The sequence below is a fragment of the Taudactylus pleione genome, unplaced genomic scaffold (assembly GCF_031769625.1).
Source record: "Taudactylus pleione unplaced genomic scaffold, aTauple2 ptg000040l, whole genome shotgun sequence".
NCBI classification, from domain to species: domain Eukaryota; kingdom Metazoa; phylum Chordata; class Amphibia; order Anura; family Myobatrachidae; genus Taudactylus; species Taudactylus pleione.
This window is the reverse complement of record NW_028284442.1, coordinates 30,043,430-30,063,066: the sequence shown is the minus strand read 5'-3', so window position 1 is coordinate 30,063,066 and position 19,637 is coordinate 30,043,430. Positions and strand designations below refer to the sequence as shown.

The 19,637-nt window shown below is 42.5% G+C and overlaps 1 protein-coding gene across 2 annotated transcripts in view; it reads left to right on the top strand.

The window, feature by feature from the left end:
• The window catches only part of MKS1 (MKS transition zone complex subunit 1), a 60,219-nt gene that overhangs the window by 23,582 nt on the left and 17,000 nt on the right, over positions 1–19,637 (top strand). For both annotated transcript variants that reach the window (XM_088454006.1, XM_088453997.1), the window contains exons 7-13: positions 583–687; positions 2,657–2,765; positions 2,968–3,024; positions 4,665–4,707; positions 6,158–6,223; positions 8,750–8,820; positions 19,376–19,445. In XM_088454006.1, the coding sequence (XP_088310132.1) occupies positions 583–687; positions 2,657–2,765; positions 2,968–3,024; positions 4,665–4,707; positions 6,158–6,223; positions 8,750–8,820; positions 19,376–19,445 (521 nt within the window). The remainder of the gene's footprint in view (positions 1–582; positions 688–2,656; positions 2,766–2,967; positions 3,025–4,664; positions 4,708–6,157; positions 6,224–8,749; positions 8,821–19,375; positions 19,446–19,637) is intronic.

The window sequence follows — 19,637 nt, the reverse complement described above, 5'->3', positions numbered from 1 at the left end:
GACGCCCTCCCTTACGCCTCTGGTTTGCTAGGAGTTATTTGCCAGCCCACATGTAGGTCGCAGGGCTCCCCTACTTTTTTGTGTGACTGTTTCTGTGTGCCTGTTTTTTTTACTCCTCTACTTCTACTCCCTGTCCTTGGACTTGTTGCTATTAACTGTCTGCTCTAAGCAGGAGATGGAATATAGGGGAGGAGGAGCCTGTGATGGCTTTAAACATGAACTATTTAGTGCCCAGACTCCTCCAGCTCCACTATACCCATGGTTGCAGTGTCCCCCATGCACGCAGAGAGAAAGATTTAACAGGTAAGAATTAAAATCATGCTTTATGTGGATAAACATTTTAAATATGTACTGTGTCTTTAAACTTTTTATACACACAGTATTATTTTTTTAGATTCTCTCCTTTCAAATTCTGTCAATATTCGCTGAAGTACAAATGATCAGGATGCCTATACCAACATAATTACAGGAAAAACATTATTATTTGCTTTTTTAATATTGAAGGTAAAAACATTAGTTTGATTGTAGCTGGCTGACTGCATGTATGTAACTTATATTATATTATATCTGACCCTTTTACAGGCTGGGATTCAAGGAGAATGAGCATGTTCTCTGTGCCATACGTGTAGACAGTAATGGAGTGATCACATTCAAGCCTGATGTAACTGGCACAAAGGGTCCATACAGGTAAAGGGGATGCCAAGGAAGAAAATACATTTTATATAAAAAAATCTTATAGACTATAGTAGCCAGTGTATGTGGCCTATGGGAGCTGATAATGTTGAAGCACTTCTACTGGGTAGTTTCCCTGTGCTGTTTACATAAATTGTACAATACAAGTTAAGTGTCCACTTGGTTATTTCTAATAAGTTTATTACAATTAACATGTATAAAACCAAATGCACGGGAATTAATTGAAAGCCCCTTTAACCGTGAGTGAATCAGAGTGGTTAGTGATACTATCTGGGCCACATGATTGAATTACAAACGCGTTTCACGATTTTTGCCTTTGTCAGTGTGTATAAGGAGTTGGGATGGAATTGTAGCATTATAATAAATAGTTATACATTCACCCTTTACATAATAGAACATGAAACACAGTGATCTCTTCTTCAAAGTACCTCTCGGCATCCACACTTTGATTAAGCGCTTGTTCTTAGCAGAAATTGGCTATTTTCTGGGATCTTGTCCCTGGGTTTTAGTGCCTCTAAAAAATGGGGACCCCATTCAAGAGGTACTCTTGGAAATCCCACCATTGCACTACAACTGCCAGCTGGGGCCAATGTGCAGTTGCTAGCCATACCTGGACCATCAGGCACTGCCCTTCTGCGAACGGAAAATGTAGCGGTGTCATATCCCCATCCCCAGTAGACCACCTGAGTATGTTAAATTGTAATGTTACCCTTGTACATTGTAAACATTATTAACATTTAAGACTATTCTGTTACATTTGGCACAAGGAACACTTGCAATAGAAGCAAAAACACTTCTGAATCTCATCTCATACAGGTGAGGGGTTGAACTATACATTAAAAAGGTACCGTATATATGTGTTCAAGTATGCTCAGGTTGGGGTTAGGTTATAAACGGTGGGAGGGGGTTGTAGTTTAGTTCACATGGAGGGGGGGTTTAGGGGAACCAGGTATGCCATAAGTGGGGGGGGTGGCCATACAGGGTGGAGGGTAGCTGTGTGTTGTAGTCCATTCTTCTGAGACATTGTTAGATGCGTGTTTTCATTTTTTCAAATGTTGAATTGAGGAATTTATTTCTTTATTTATGGCTGGAGCTTTCTTTTTTCTTTAGCTAGTTTATACCCTTTCCTCTATTGTTTTTTTTTTTTTTGTATTTCTGGGGGGTGAGGTCTGAATTGCCCCTCAGACACCCATTCGGTGGCCATCCTGTTATTTGGGTATCTGGATTTTCTAAATATATTATTATTCGATGCCCTGCGTCAAAATGGGTTACGGACCTCAGGTCTCATCTATATGTATGTTTTATTTCCCACTGTATGTGTTAAAATGTGTTCTCCATATTTATGTTGACTGTTTTTTCTGTTTATCCCAGTCTTCATTTATGCCAATCTTCCATAATGTACTGTTTTTCTATTTTATTTCATATGCATGTATTTGCTTTGTCCCGTGCCGCTTATTGTGCTGTTTTGGGTGTATAATTTAAAATCTCAAAAATAAAACATGATACAAAATAAATGCAGACATGAAAGGGGCCTTGCTCATAAGAGCTTACATTCTAGTGAATATACAAATTATGCTGATGTATGTTTAAACTAGTGTAAATAATATCTGTGTAAATTGCGAGGTATGATGTCATCACTTCAGCATTATACTTTTGTGTATTGTATTATAAAACGTGTAGTACCTGTATGAGCAATACAGTTTCTTAATGAATATTACTACATATATTATAAGTCACTGCTGTGATCCATGACCTGTATAAAGTTCTTTACATGGTTACAGAATGCCTAAAAGACTTATAATGTTCTTATCATTTACAGTGCGGGGTAAATTATCCTATACACTTATCAATGTTTGCGAATTAAATGTTCCACTCTCCCATAAGTGTATCGATGCGGTAGATTTCTTATGGGACTGATTTACAGTTAGTAACTATCCCCCCCCCCCCCTCCTTTTTTATTTAGGCTGGAGGTGGAGGGTCACAAGCGTGAGCTATGGAAATTCACCCTGCAGCACGTCTCTGAGTCAGTGCAGAGAGCAGAGCAGGAGCAGGAAGAGAATCTCTATAAGGATGTAAGTGGAACTACAGGGGAAACCATGCTACAAGCTGTGTGTGAATGTGTACGGTGTTACATGTATTCAGAATCTCTTCCGCCCTCCAAATAACCTTACCCAATTCTGCTCCCACATGTAACGTGAAAAACAATTCACCTATATCATTTCTTGTTATCTTATTCCAAACCAACATCCTTGCCTTCTGTGGTTTATTCCTCAGCTATACAGCCGCCATAGGGAATACCTGAACGGTTTGGTGGGCTCAGATTTTGAGATGGTGAGTGTTAACCTGTTTGTTTGTTTTTCTTTTTTATCTGAAGATAAAAATATTGCAGTCCCAGAGCTTTGTCTACTATATATACGTAGTGGGCTCAGGAAGAGAACAATGCTGAATGAAGGCCAGCCCAGAACAGCCTATGCTCTTTTGTCTTTATTATTTTGCTTGTAGTTCAGCTTCTGTTACTCCAGGTAATTGATGTAGATGTCTAGTATGGCAGCAGGAAGTAACTTGTAATGGCAAACGCTGGTACTGCTAGATAAACCGCTTACAAGTAGAACTTAGAAATGGTTGAACTTTTTTACTACCTTACCTGTTAAATACCTTGCCTATTAAAGCGTCTTTTTAAATGTGGTGATGAGGCTGATTTTCTGTCACTGCTTATCGGACATATAGAAAATTGCCTGGCAATAGCATTCTCACTAAGGCAGCCGAGCGCTACTCGAAACAGGTTCCCAGTGGTAAGGGCTAATTTGCTGCTTTGCCAGGCCCATCTCATGGGATATGGACATGTAATTAGACAAAGATTTATTTAGAAGGGATCCGGTCAGAATTTCGACAGTCAAAATGTCAACGTCGACATTTAGGTCAGCAGGGTTAGGCATGTCATTTTAACCATGTCGATAATTGTGAATGTCGACATATTATCTGTCAGCCTAATGTACATATTGACATTCTGACTGTTGACTTCTCATACCACACCCATTTAGAAGACTTATGAAAGTAATAGTCAACTCCGGAACACACACTTTAAATCATGTTAACGTTTGATTTTTGATTTTTTTTTTCCTTTAGAAAACTGTTGCGTTTAGCCTCTCTTTCCTGATCAGCTTATCTCTAGCACAACCCTCTACTAAAATGTTTTATTTCTTTTTCCCCCAAAAGTACTGTTCAGCTTTGTCTCTCTTATTTCTGTATTTACTCATGAAAGTCACGGGCCATTGGGACTGTCATTATTACATGTGGCACTTTTGTGTGTTTTAAGGTTTTTATTGTATTGTTTAAAGGTGCAACTGAAAGGCAGAAAGAGCATCCTATGATTATAGGTGTAGAGATGAGATCTCCAGGACCTTCGAGTCTTCCCACCAATCTCCACCACTTTCTCTATAAACACCAAAAACTGCCCATCTCCTCCTATCAGCCAGTGTAAACTTCCACACTCTCATAGATGCCTCCACATTGTGCTTTCTTTACTACAACAATGGTAATGTCATTACTATGTTGTTGTTGGGCACATTCTGGCGCAGAGACCTCATATCATATATACTTACAATTGGTGTTTAGTCTCCAACGGCAACAGTGTTTTAGGGGAAAAAATAGAAATGTGTTTTATGAGAAAATGTGAGTAGTTCTTTAGTGGTAGCAGGCTGGACATTTATACTTGTGTACGGTGCATATCCTCCTGTGTCTCAGTACAATTAAATGACCTACTAGTTTGCGAAGGCTACTACAGGAGCAGAGGGTAACTTTCAACTTTAAGCAGGCTGGGAAGAACGTCCAGGGGCATCAGTGCCAAACTAATGCTCTTTGTGGTATGCATTGGATGGGGTTCATAAATAGAGCTCACTGTTGGGGGAGTTTTTGGTTAGATATGCAGATATGTTTTCAATTCTAAAGACTCAGTTTAATCTGTTTTACAGCCACCTGCTGGAACCCTGCAGGTTTTTATCAATGGAGAGATTGGTGCGTACATTTTCAGTTTGTGGTTTGCACCCTTTTTATTTTACTCTGTGATGTATTTATTTGTGTAAATATCTAATGCAATAACATGTTTAATCACCGTATCTGTGATTACAAACTGCACTGAGCCAGGGACTAGCATATTACCTGTAATTACCAAATGCCCTGAGCCAGGATCTAGCACAGTATCTGTAATTACCAACTACCCAGAGTTAGGAACTAGCACATTACCGGTAATTACCAACTGCCCAGAGTCATGAACTAGCACAGTATCTGTAATTACCAACTTCACTGAGCTAGGAACTAGCACAGTATCTGTAATTACCAACTTCACTGAGCTAGGAACTAGCACAGTATCTGTAATTACCAACTTCACTGAGCTAGGAACTAGCACAGTATCTATAATTACCAACTGCACTGAACCAGAAACGAGCACATTACCGGTAATTATCAACTGCACTGAGCTAGGAACTAGCACCATACCTGTAATTGCCAACTGCACAGAGCCAGGAACTAGCACTGTAATCTATAATTACCAACTTCACTGAGCTAGGAACTAGCACCATACCTGTAATTGCAAACTGCACTGAGCTAGGAACAAGCACATTACCTGTAATTACCAACTTCACTGAGCTAGGAACTGGCACAGTATCTGTAATTACCAACTTCACTGAGCTAGGAACTAGCACAGTATCTGTAATTACCAACTTCACTGAGCTAGGAACTAGCACAGTATCTGTAATTACCAACTGCACTGAACCAGAAACTAGCACATTACCGGTAATTATCAACTGCACTGAGCTAGGAACTAGCACATTACCTGTAAGTGCCAACTGCTTTGAGCCATAGACTAGCATGGTACCTATGCTTGTCTTGTCCCATGGCCAGGGCAACTGTCTTGTAGGTGGGATGGGATGTTGTTATAATAACAACGTACGGCATCCTGGCTGAAGAAATCCCAGCGCCGGAATGCCACTACCCGGCTAGAAGACCAGCGGCGGAATAACGACAGGAGGTGACATCCCAAAGGCGGAAACCCGACAGCCAGGGTGCCGAACGTAAGTATAGCGGGACTTGTTAGGACTTGGCCACGGGGGGAGGGTTAGGTTTAGGCGTCACGGGGGGGTTAGAGTTAGGCTAGGGGAGGGGAAGGTTAGGGTTAGGTTTAAAAAGTAAGGGGGGAGGGTTAGGTTTAGACACCAAGCGGGGAGGGTTAGATTTAGGCACTAACTGGAGGGGAGGTTTAGTGTTAGGATGTACAAACGGAGGGTTAGGGGGAGAAGGTGGAAGGGTAAGTATACTTACCCGACCCTTGTCGGGATCCTGAAAATCGGGATGCCGCTGCTGGTATATTGACAGCAGGCATCCCAACTGCTGGGATTTCATACTCATTCCAGTGGGACATTCCAATATAACATTCGGATACTAATTTTCATTTTGTCTCTTACCCCAGTGTCTGCACAGGAATATGATTTTACTAATAATATTTATGTCCATTACTTCATGGAGCTGCCTAATTGTAAGTATGAATTGGAGAAAGTAATGTGTATACGATATCCATACAAATATAGGTCCCCATACATCAGAGATTGATTGCAGCAATCGTGCAATTTGCAATCGATTGTGCATAAAAATCTTTCCCTTTTTCAATCGATTGCAAATTGCACGATTGCTGCAATCAATCTCTGATTTAATTCTCGCCTTTAATTACTGCTTCCTGTACAGGACTTTTATTGATGATGGGGAAGAGATGGGAGAAATAATTTAGCACCAGCTGATGTATACTTCTTGGAAGCTTTAATTATTTGACATTAAATCAAAGTTTACATTAAACCACTGAATAGGACAATCACAGTTTGGGGCAGAGGTTCCCAAAAGCGGTCCTCAAGGCTCCCCAACAGTTCAGGTGTTAGAGATATTCATGGTTGAGCACAGGTGGTTAAATCAAATTGACTGAGATACTAATTAAGTCACCTGTGCTCAACCTTGGATATCTCTAAAACCTGAACTGTTGGGGAGCATTGAGGACAGTGTCTGGGAAACTGGTTTGGGGGATACTAAAGCTGGCCACACACTAGACCAACTTTCATCCAACTAGTTGATTGGTTGGAATGAAAATCTGGTAAGGTATGGGAGTAAATGATGATCAGCAGTTTGCTCCTAAATGCTTGAAAACAGATGAAAATGGTCGTTCAGACAAATTTGTTAAATGTTAGATCTAAACAATTTGTTCAAACAACAGTTTTTGTCCATTTTCCGGCGTTTGGAAGCAAATTGCTGATTATCATTTGCTTTCATCCCTTACCAGATTTTCATTCCAACCAATCAACTAGTTGGATGTAAGTTGGTCTAGTGTGTGGCCAGCTTTACACTGTTGGAATTTTAGCTGATACTTTCTGTGCATTCCTGCGAATCATAAAATTATGATAATTTTTATTTGTTTGGATACGATGCTAATGTGTCCCGCTTCATCTGGTTGGATTTCCAATAAGCAGACTTATATACCAGCATACTTGTGAGTGTGAAATAACCTAGAAAAGTAATCGGTTAAAGTAACATTCTGCTATTAAAGCACAAAACACTGCAGTAACTCTAATACTGTCACATGAATAAGTCACTGCAATTATACTGGGTGCACACTAGACCACAGGTTCTCAAACTCTGTATTCAGGACCCCAAACCGTGCATGTTTCTCCTTCAACCACTAGGGGACACTGGAGCTACGACACTGGGTATAGACGTGGGTCGAGAAGAGCCTGGCACTTTAAGAATTTCTAAAGATGTGACTGGCTCCTCCCCCTCTATACCACATCAGCCCCAGTTTTTAAAAATGTGCCCGAGATAAGCCGGAGCACTGTGGGCTGTTTTCCATGTCTCCTCACAGAAATCACAAGTGTGATAATTAGCTCCACCTGTGGATCTTTAAAATGTGTCAGTGAGTAATGAATACACCTGTGCACCTGCTGGGTGACCTGGAAAACTTGAACTGTGTGGAGTCCTGAGGACCGAGTTTGAGAACCACTGCACTAGATGATTTCTCGGACGATATGCTGAATTGGACTGACATATCATCAGGATCGTCTAGTGTGTATGCACTATGTGCACCGACATCGGAATCGCCGATGGAGAGATCCAGCTGCCACTGCCAGAAAGGCGAATGATGCAGTTGAACGATCTATCGGGAGTCTTTCACCGGATCGCGCAGTGTGTACCGACCCCCTGATATCGTGCCATTGTATCATCGGACATCGCAATGGCAGGTCGCCTCAGTGTGTACCCAGCCTAAGGCTAATACACAGCTCTATACTAATGGAGCTATAGTCACTGTATACAAAGCACTGGTCCTGCTGATAGCAGTTCTCTTCACTCTTCTTTCGGCAAGTCATACACCAAGTATAGTGTCACTCTACTTTCTGCAGGCACGCAGAGTAACACAATCGCAGTCACTATTCACAATTGCTTCCAGCGATTCTAGACCAATCAAACAGTATAAGAATTCTGAACATAAATGTTCATCCGGAATATCTGATTAGAAGGCCCTTATTGCCTGGTACAGATGCCACTTTATCACCAGTTTGGTTCCTGCATTGTAGGACCTGCTCAGTGGATTGCCTGTCACCATCTTCCCCTCACACCACACACAGTCAGCAGGCTGGACTCTGGGAAGTCTTGTAGGCTGAGATGTTACAGTTTTACAGTGGTGACAGTGGATGCCAACCAGGCTTAATCTTTGTATCTAGTTAGCCTGTTACCCTGTTCTCACCACATTATTAGGTTTTATGCATGAAGCGCTAAGATTTATCAGATGATCATGATATAAAAAAGTAACATGCAAATACAGTACATGAAAAAGAAGGTAAAGATGGGCAGAGCCAAAGTAGCTTACAGTTTAACAGGTGTGAGGAACAGTTGATATTTAAGTTAGTGGAATAAAGTGTGTGTGTCTGTGTTTGCGATCAGAAACTGATACTAAATCAGCCATTGGTGACTTGGAGCTCCCTATTAATTTTAGTTTGCAAGTTATTTCAATCTTTTTGCTTTGCAGACTGGTCTAGTCCTGCATTCCAGGACCTCTCAGGAGTCACCCAGAGCTGTAGATCTAAAACACTTGGGAGAGTAAGTAGCCATGTTTGCTCATCACAGGCATTTCTTCTTCTACATTGTTCGTTTTAGTTTGGAATACTATTTTGAATGGAGTGACGCTCAAAGTCAGTGCAACACAAACAACAGAATCATCACCCCAAATACTATTAAAGATTTTATGGGGCTTATGTAATAGGGTGCGAGTGGGCGCCACCGTGGAATTCATGCTAGTGTTCCCATATTTTTAAAGCGGCAATCATTTTACAGAAAAAAACAGCTTGGTTTTAGCTTAGTTTTCCCTTTAAAATCATTGCTGCTTTAATAATAACAGGAACACTCACATGAATTCCCACAGCGGCGCCAGCTCGCACCCTATTACATAAGCCCTCATGTAAGGAAATTGTAATTGTTTGTAAACTGTTGTATTAGTTTCTTATATGTACATAAGAAAATGAGAGTTATGTTAACTCTTTCTTTGAAATCTATAGGGTCCACAGAGATACCTTGGGGTTTAGGTGGAGGTTAGGACCAGACAGTTAAAGCTGTTGACTCTCAGGGTGCACTGGTCCTTCCCCCTATACCCTACTCCTAAGCCAGAGGCCCTTCAGTTAGTTAGCAAGCCAATGCAGGAGGAGGACAGGAGAGAAGGAAGACTGGTACACAGAAGAAACACACTCTCACACAAGGAAGACTGAGACTGGTGACCAGGAAAACCAACCCAGAGAAGCCAGGGGCATCAGGGCGGGTGCCCTGTGGACCCTATGGACTTCGAAGAAAGAGAGTTAACAAAGGTAAGTTTTACCATCACTCTCATTTTCTTCTTCAGGGTCCATAGGGATCCACAGGGATAACTTGGGGATGTCCCAAAGCAGTATTCAAGGGCGGGGAAGCTCCTGAGCTGATATGAGATTATGGTAACCAAATGAAGCATCCTGAGAGGCAAATGTGTCAAACGCATAAAAACACAGAAAGTTGTGGACAGAGGACCACATGGCCGCCTTACAAAGCTGTTCAGCCGAGGCGCCACGGCGAGCTGCCCACGTAGGTCCCACAGAGCAAGTGGCATGAGCAGTGATGGTAGCTGGCACAGGGAGACCAGAGTGCAAATAGGCCTGAGAGATAGCCATACGAATCCATCTAGCCAGGGTCTGTTTGTTTGCTGGCCAGCCCTTCTTATGGAATCCTTAGAGGACAAACGGAGAATCTGTTTTCCTAAAGGAACTGGTACGGTCCACATAAATTCTGAGGACACGGACCACATCCAAGAAAGCCTCCCCAGCCGAAACATCGGGTAAACAGAAGGTCGGGACTACAATTTCCTCATTGATATGGAATAACCAGAAGAAATATTGTCTTTGCTGTTAACCATTTGAGATCCACTGATTCCAGGGGTTCAAACGGAGGGCCCTGCAGAGCCTGACGAAACGCAGACAAATCCCAAGGAGCCACCGGAGGGACAAAGGGAGGTTGAATGCGGAGAACACCCTGTACAAAGGTGTGAACATCTGGTAGTGTAGCAATCTTGCATTGGAACCAGATAGACGGAGCAGAGACATGAACCTTAAGTGAGGCCAGGCGAAGCCCAAGTTCCAGTCCAGCCTGAAGGAAGGCAAGGATTCTAGAGACCCGAAAAATCTGTAGGTCAGAACGTCTGGCGCTACACCACTGGTAGTAAGTTTGCCACACTCTGTGATATATCTGGGCAGAAGCTGGTTTACGCGCCCTGAGTATAGTCTGTACTACAGCATGAGAAAATACCTTAGCTCTTAAGAGGGATGTCTCAAGAGCCACACCGTCAAAGATAGGCGACACAAGTCCGGTTGTAGACAAGGACCCTGAGATAACAGATCCGGCCGTTGAGGCAGCAAAAGAGGAGCATCGATGGAGAGGCTCTGAAGGTCTGAGTACCAATGTCATCTCAGCCATGCTGGAGCCACAAGCAGGACAGTGCCTCCGTCTTTAGAAGAACTCGAGGAAGGAGGGAGACTGGAGGAACCAGGTATGCCATCCGAAAGGTCCACTTTATGGACAATGCGTCTACAAAGGCTGCCGCGTCGTCCCTTGTCCTTGATCCGTACATCATCCATTTGTGATTGTGTTGTGAGGCCATGAGGTCAACCTCTGGGAGATACCACTTGTCCACAAGAAGTTGAAACACTTCCCGGTGGAAAGACAATTCCCCGGCATGTACATCGTGACTACTGAGGAAGTCCGTTTCCCAATTCAGAACTCGGGGAATGAACACTGCTGAGATTGCCGGAAGGTGTTTTTCGCCCCATGTGAGAATGTGAGCCACTTCTGACATGGCTGCCCGACTGCGAGTGCCTCCTTGGTGATTGAGGTAGGCTACTGCCGTGGCATTGTTGGACTGTACCTGCACAGGCCTTCCTTGAAGAATATGCTGTGCCAGAGTGAGGGCTTTGTATACCGCTCGGAGTTCCAACACGTTGATCGGTAGGGTTGTCTTGACCATTGGCCAATGGCCCTGGAAAGAGTGCGGGCCGGTCACCCCCCCACCAACCCCGGAGATTGACATCCATCGTTAGGATCACCCAGTCCGGGACCCAGAAGGGGCGACCTCTGGTTAGGTGAGACATCTGTAACCACCATGAGAGATGCAGACGAACCTTTGGAGAGAGAACCATTGACTTCAGACGATGAGGCAATCCGTTCCACCTGGTGAGTATTAAGAGCTGCAAGGGTCTTGAGTGGAATTGGGCATATTCGACCATGTTGAAGGTGGAGACCATGGATTCCTGGACCTGCATCGCTGAGTGAATGGACACTCGGTGACTGTGGAGTAGTCTGCGTACACATTGCAGTGTGGAGATCTCGTCCGCTGTCTGGAAGATTCTTTGAACCTGAGCATCTAGAAGAGCCCCCAGGTGGACCATTCTTTGGGAAGGAACCAGTAAAGATTTCTTCCAGTTGATTAACCAGCCATGATATAGCAGAAATTCAATGGTAACCTGAAGGTGTTGCTGAAGAACCTCTGGGGAGTGTGCTAATAGCAAGAGGTCGTCCAGGTATGGTAGCAGTCTGACTCCCTGACAACGGAGATGAGCTGCCATGACCACCATAATTTTGGCAAAGACCCTGTGGGGCTGTAGAAAGTCCAAAGGGCAGAGCCTGGAACTGATAATGTTGCTGTTGAACAGCAAACCTGAGAAAATGTTGCTGAGAAAGCGCTATAGGTATATGTAGGTTAGCGTCCTGAATATCCAGTGACACCATAAAGTCTCTCGGTTCCATAACTAGTACTATAGAGTGCAGGGTTTCCAACCAAAACCTGGGCACCCTGATGAATTTGTTCATGGATTTGAGGTTGAGAATAGGACAGTAAGCCCCGTTCTGCTTCTGAACCAGAAACACGGTGGAATAATAACCTGTCCCTCTCTAAGATAGAGGGACCAGAACTATCACACCCACCTGCAGTAATGACTGAATAGCCTGTTGTATAAGCATGGTTTTGATTGGGTCCGTGGAAGGACCCGTGTGGAAAAATTGGCGGGGTGGTCGTTTTAGGAAAGAGAGGGCGTACCTGTAAGAGACCACTTCTTGTACCCAAGCGTCTGAGGTGATCTGACTCCAGCGCTGGGCAAAGAGAAGAAGTCGGCCCCCTACCCTGGGATCCCCCAGAGAGAGGCCTGCCCCGTCAGGTGGACGGTTTAGCCTCTGATTTTGCAGCAGGACAGCAGGTGGCCCAGGCCTGCTTGGGTCTAGGTTTGGCTGACTTAGAGGAAGCCTGCTGTTGAGGAAACAACTGGCCCCCAGGTTTGCCTTGGGGCAAAACCATCTAAAGGACGTTGTCCATTTAGCAGCTGAAGCAGAAGGCAGAAAAGCCGTCTTAGAGGCCGCCAAGGAAGTGACAATCTTGTCCAAGTCAGGGCCAAAAAGAATGTCCCCATTGTGAGGGAGTGATTCCAAGGTCTTTTTAGAGTCTGCATCCGCCTTTCAGGACCGTAGCCACAGAGAGCGACGGACAGACACTGACATGGACAATATTCTGGAGGTTAAAAGACTTACATCCAGCGCAGCATCCCCTATGTAGGAGGCTGCATCCCTAATGTGAGCCACAAGGGAAATAGTGTCCTGAGAGGCGTCCTCAGGGAGGAGCTCCTCGAGGGCATCTGTCCAGCCTTCAATTGCCTTGGCCACCCAAGCAATAGACATGGATGGGTGAGCAGAGGCTCCTAAAAGGGAATACATACTTTTCAGACCAGCTTCTACCTTTTTATCTGTGGGATCCTTCAGCGAGGAAGCAGATGGAGTAGGCAAGGTATAACTTTTGATCAAACGCATGATATGACAGTCCACAGCTGGGGGAGTCTCCCACTTCGTACAATGATCAGCTGGAAAGGGATAACAATGGGTCAGCCTCTCATGCGGCTGAAATCTTTTACCGGGCGTCTGCCAGGCAACCATCACATGTTCAACTAGCTGATCATGGATGGGAAACTCTGCAGAGTTTATCTTCTGTTTCTTAAACAGAGGGTGTTTAGATTTTGGAGCGGGGTTATCATCTACTATGTGAAGTATATCTCTAACCGCTTGAACTAGGGCAGGGATATTAATCTTTGCATGTAGTTTCCCTTACCCTGAGAGAAATTCAGTATTAGACAAATTCGCCTCTCCAGCCTCGTCAGAGGAAGCCTCAGAATCTGAAAGGAGCGTGGACTGAGAGGAAACCAGAGGACGTTTATGTTTGCTAGGTAGTGATTTCTCACCCTGTAATATATTTTTAACAGCTGTGGATACCATCATTTCTAGGGTAGCGGGCAGAGGAGGTACTGGTATAGCCTGTACCTGTTGTGGCAATCCCATAGGGGGAATTACAGCCTGTACATGCTGTGGCAACCCCAAAGGAGAAATTACTGCCGGGACAGTTAGGCATCTACAAGTGAATTTAGAATCTGAGAAAAGGAAGCCCACGGGGGCTCCTGGACAGGGGTTGGGGGAGCTGATGGGCCAGGTGTGTTATAACAAACGTCCCTCTTGGATTAAATCTTCCTCATTCAATCCTGTTGCACATGACTTACATGAGAGTAATATGGGTGCAGCAGCTATTCTGTTACTCTTGCCTGTGTTAGACATATTGCAGAGTAAATATGTACTAAAAGGGGGGATTGGGGGTAAGGGAAATTCAGTCGGCGCTGTCAAGCAGCTGATTCAAATGGAGTTGTCAACTCCTAGCACAAGCAAAATACAGAAATATGTATGAACAGCTCTAAATCTCTTTTAAATGATTGTATCTTTAATGATGAGACCAATAACAATAAATATGATTAAATACAACAATTTGTGTTTGTAGAAATCATGAATAATCTATATGGCTTCATTGTAACAATAATATAGTTTATTATAAAAAAAATTGAATATATCATCAATGTGCACATAAATAATAATAACTTATATAGCACAGTATATGCAAAATAATTAAAACATGCTGAATAATAATAAAATAAATGGATTGGGATGAATAAAAAGTCTCTTGTATCCAAACGACAGACTTATTTCAATGAGCAAGGTGTCTCTGAATCTTTAAAAGAAGCTCTATGAATTAGCAGCAATCTCAGTCCAAATGGTATATGTAAATTGGCTTAACAACAGTCACTGGTCTAGATGTGTATATCCGGGATATTATCCAGCTATTTAGTATATTACCAGTCTCTTGTAAAGTGTCCACAGCTCAAGAAGGTGCCATATTCCTGTACTGGAATGTTGACATAGAGGTGGAGGCTGGAAAAAAAGAGGTGAAGTGATGCCGGTCCGGATAAATCCACAAAGATTCCAGGTGTTGTGTAATGAAGTGGGGAGGCTAAACGCGTTTCGCTGTGGTAGTACCCACAGCTTCTTCAGTAGCATATATCCCCATATCCAGAGGCAGACTTTTTATACCCTTATTTAATTTGGAATTATGAGCAGCTGTTATTCGATCAAGAAAACAATCAATCAAGCCATATAGAAAATCACCACCTATTTCATATGCAATAGATCATATTAATAAATACATCATATAAAAGTTTGATTTTATAATTATACATAAATTCTCAAAAGATACCTTTATATACGGAGCTAGATATCCGATCACGTGACTCTGTTAAAATTCACGTGACTCCTAATGGCCTATAATGGTTCAGCAATGGTTTACGTGTTATCAACGGAAGCCGCAGTGTTCAGCGGACTGAATGGATTAATATCACGTCACGGGTCACGTGATGTAAGTATAGATCACGTGATCCCATCTAGCTGAATTAGAGAATAACGAAAGCCACAGAATTCAGCGGGACTATGTAAATCAATGTAACATGTCGTGGGTCACGTGATATAAATATAAATCACCTGGTCCTGTCCAGCTGATTTAAAAAAATAATAACATTGGTTAGATATATTGACTCCAATCGCGTGGTACAAAAGGTAATCACGTGATTGTTGTATAATGACAATTGTTGCGGAATCATGCCTAACTGGAAAATACACCCCCGATCACATGATATAAATACTCCTATGATAATTATATATTAACTCATCCATGATATAAATCGAGTCTTAATAGCTTTCACATATATAGTGTTATATTGTTATACATTTGTTAATATGGGTTATAAGTATTTGTTTAATTCTAATATTAGCTTATTCTATTTTATTTAAACTCAGATGCAATATGCTCCATATAAACCCATAAATATTCATTCATTCATTCATTCAAATACATGTTAATGATAAAAATAATATTCAGTGGGGAATCTTTACATGAAGGTTGTATATATAGATATATGAACCAGGTAAGGGGAAGCTGGGTGATGGGGACCCTATCTACTCATCAACCCACCCACCAAAATTACATAATCGTATTTAATTCAATGGACTCATTGAGGCCATCTGGATGTAAAGAATTCAGTCTGAACATCCAGAAGACCTCCTGCCGACACAGATTTTTGAATCTATCTCCACCCCTCTGAGTGGTGGGGATATACTCCAAACCTACAACATTCAGTGATTGTGGATCACTGTCATGTACTTTTAAATAATGAAGAGATAAACTGTGTGTGGTTACTTTATTCATAACATTCCGGCGATGTTCCATAAAACGTCTCTTTAATGGTCTCGTGGTACGTCCCACGTAATACAATCCACATCCACATGTGATTAAATAAATCACATACGACGAGTCACAATTTATAAAATTATTTATTGTATATAAACTATTTGTATCCTTAAGGATTATAGTACTTGTTTTTTTGGCTGTATAGGAGCACATAGTGCATCTCGTTTTGCCACAGCGATGAAAACCTGGTGGTCTATAAGGTAACCACTGTTCTAAATTATTAGTTGTTATCATATCAGTGGTCCTTAAATTAGACCTCAAATGGCTTGGTGCTAAAATAGATTTAAGAGATTTATTTTTTCTATAAATTATCACTGGTTTCGTTGGCAAAACATTTCTTAAGATATTATCTTGTTGAAGAATACGATAATTCCTCTGAATTATATCTCTAATCTGTCTGTGTCAAGAATTATATTTACAAATAAAATCAGTGTTTTTATCTTTAACATTAAATTGTTCTTTATTCTTTTTTATGTTAATATTTTTTGTCACAAATAGGCTGGATCTATCTATATTGACTGTTTCCCGTAGAGCCTTCTCCAGAATATACTCTGGGTAGCCCCTTTCTCTAAAAGAAAGCAACATCTTATTTGCTTGTAAATTAAAATTCTCTAGGGACGAGCAATTTCTACATAATCTCATCAGTTGTCCTTTTGGAATATTTGCTTTCCATGGGTAAAAATGTAGATATGAATGAGTGTCTACCAATTTGGTGTAATTAGAAGAATGTATGATATGGTCTCCCGGATATACACATCTAGACCAGTGACTGTTGTTAAGCCAATTTACATATACCATTTGGACTGAGAGTGCTGCTAATTCATAGAGCTTCTTTTAAAGATTCAGAGACACCTTGCTCATTGAAATAAGTCTGTCGTTTGGATACAAAAGACTTTTTATTCATCCCAATCCATTTATTTTATTATTATTCATCATGTTTTAATTATTTTGCATATACTGTGCTATATAAGTTATTATTATTTATGTGCACATTGATGATATATTCAATTTTTTTTATAATAAACTATATTATTGTTACAATGAAGCCATATAGATTATTCATGATTTCTACAAACACAAATTGTTGTATTTAATTATATTTATTGTTATTGGTCTCATCATTAAAGATACAATTATTTAAAAGAGATTTAGCGCTGTTCATACATATTTCTGTTTTTTGCTTGTGCTAGGAGTTGACAACTCCATTTGAATCAGCTGCTTGACAGCGCCGACTGAATTTCCCTTACCCCCAATCCCCCCTTTTAGTACATATTTTGGTCTTCTTATCAGTGGCAGCAGTCAGGACTAGTTTTTCTAGTAGAGAAATGAGGAGACGTTCCTATATGATCGCATGCCAAGACATTAGCATACCCACTATGTCTTGGTGTGCGATCGCTTTGTGTATGCAGACGCCCACCAGCATGTCTTAAGATGCCCACTTGCGCACGTCATCTCCAGGAAGTGTATGCAAACATCGGTACCATCAGACCCATACGCAGCACTTGTTGGCTGACCATATCCTACCGCAAGCACTGCGATCACTTCAGTGTAATATTTAACCAAGTGACGTGTACTATGATGCTGCCTCTTAACTATGCACGCCTCTGAAACGGCGTTGACGCTCAAGCACGCCTGCGTTCGCACCTCCACTTCCCCGTTTTTAATGGCCAGCCCGTCACCACCCACAAACTGCTTCTCCTGTCACTCGTTCAGCCGAGCTGTATATGCGCGGCGAGCGAACGCTTCCCGATCATTCGGACTGGTTCGCGCACTGTGATGCATGAGCAGATTGCACAAATCGGCTTCCTAGCGAGCGGGTCTGAATCGGGCCCTAAATACAACAACTCAGAATGTAATGTCTAGTAGGCAATAGCGCCACATAACCTGGCTCAAGGGAGAGGTATGTAGGGGAACCCGGACCCTGCATTCCCGGAGAGAGCTGTGGCTGAGCTGAGAATATGGCCGCCGGAGATTTCTGAAGGGGCGTGGCCGGGGAGTAAATGCAGCTCATGGTGGTCTAGACCTCTGCGGAATCGTGCCCTGAGCTGGGAGAGGGACCGCTTAAACAGGGAAAGCTGGCTTTCCCTGGCTAATTAATGACCCCAGGGACACTAGTTCCCCCGCACCATATGTACCCTGGTGGTCTTAGTGTAGCATGTGGACTTCCCTGGTGTACACACTCAGCATCCTGCTGTCTGTCCCCTGAGACTGGAGGAAAGATTGCCCGCGCATGGGTTACGGCAAGCGGTAACCCGCCTTACCTGTCCCCTGTGTCCGAGTTGCAGTCAATGGTCATCCCGTGGGGCAATCTAGCAAGGTCCCCGGGGAGGAATCGCAGTGCCAGGAGGGGTGATGGAGTATTAGCACAGACGTGTCATACACAGTCTGATGCTGAACACAGCTTCTAGATCAATAAACTAATAAATCGAAGAAATAAAATGCTTATAGGCTGTCTTGCAGCCCACTGTCTAAAACAGTGGTCTGACTCCTGCAGACACCAGAACTAACTGAAGGGCCTCTGACTTAGGGGTAGGGTATAGGGAGAAGGACCAGTGCACCCTGGGAGTCAACAGCGTTAACTGTCTGGTCCTAACCTCCACCTAAACCTCAAGGTATCCCTGTGGATCCCTATGGACCCTGAAGAAGAAAGACATTTAGCAATTCAAAGTTTTATCATTGTGTTCCAATAGATGGATATTTTTGTTATGTTATATAATTCACACACACACTCATCAATGCTGCGGTTCATAGAAGGTACCTTGTGTATCTACTTTTTATTATTTCTCTTGCGAAAACAATTTGGTTATTGCCCAGTGCGGAACTGGATGATGACCACATGCTACTTATATCTGTCCCTATATATGTTCCCAGCCACATTGCACAGACCATGTGTCATGACACTAAGGCAGTGGTGGGCAATAAGCGGCCCCCCAGCTGTTGTAGAACTACACATCCCAGCATGCCCTGCCACAGTTTTACTATTTGCCCATGTTTAAACTGTTGCAGGGCATGCTGGGATGTGTAGTTCAACTGCAGATGTAGGGCCGCTTTATGCCCGTCGCAACACTAAAGAGTCTAGGTAGACCCCACACTGGGTTCTACAGTGTCCAACAGTACAATATACCTACTCAGTTTCCAGATTCCAGACATTAGATTAATATAAATTGACTTTTTACAGGGTTTTTTTTAACATGAAAGTAAGAAGAAAACATAGGTGTCGATTCATGGCTTTATAGCTTACAGTTACACCTTTGTTACAGCATGGTCTGGCTCCATACACAAATGTTGATGAATATTGCTCACGGGATAATCCTGGATGCAGAGGTTCCCATTAGGTATCTTAGCCATGTTGTTAGCCTGGGCATGGTAAAGAGGTACTTCTATATTTTTTATTTTCAATTTTTTTTTGACAACCACTCTAAATGTACCCCAGATACCTGTAACCACTGTTACTCATTGTATTAATCACTCTTCCCCTAGGAAAATGTGGCCTATTTCTCCCATCCTTTCAGTTTTGAGCTTTTCCTGTCTGAGGAGGGTGAGTCTGAGGGTAAGTTAAAAGAAGTTGGATATTTTAGATTCTAGTCCACAAGTTCTGAAACTCAGTCCTCAGGACCCCAAACAGTGTATGTTTTCCGGGTCTCCTCACAGAATCGCAAGTGAAATAATTAGCTTCACCTGTGGATCTTTTAAAATTTGTCAGTGAGTTAAGCTGGATACACGCGTAGCTTTTCATTCAAAC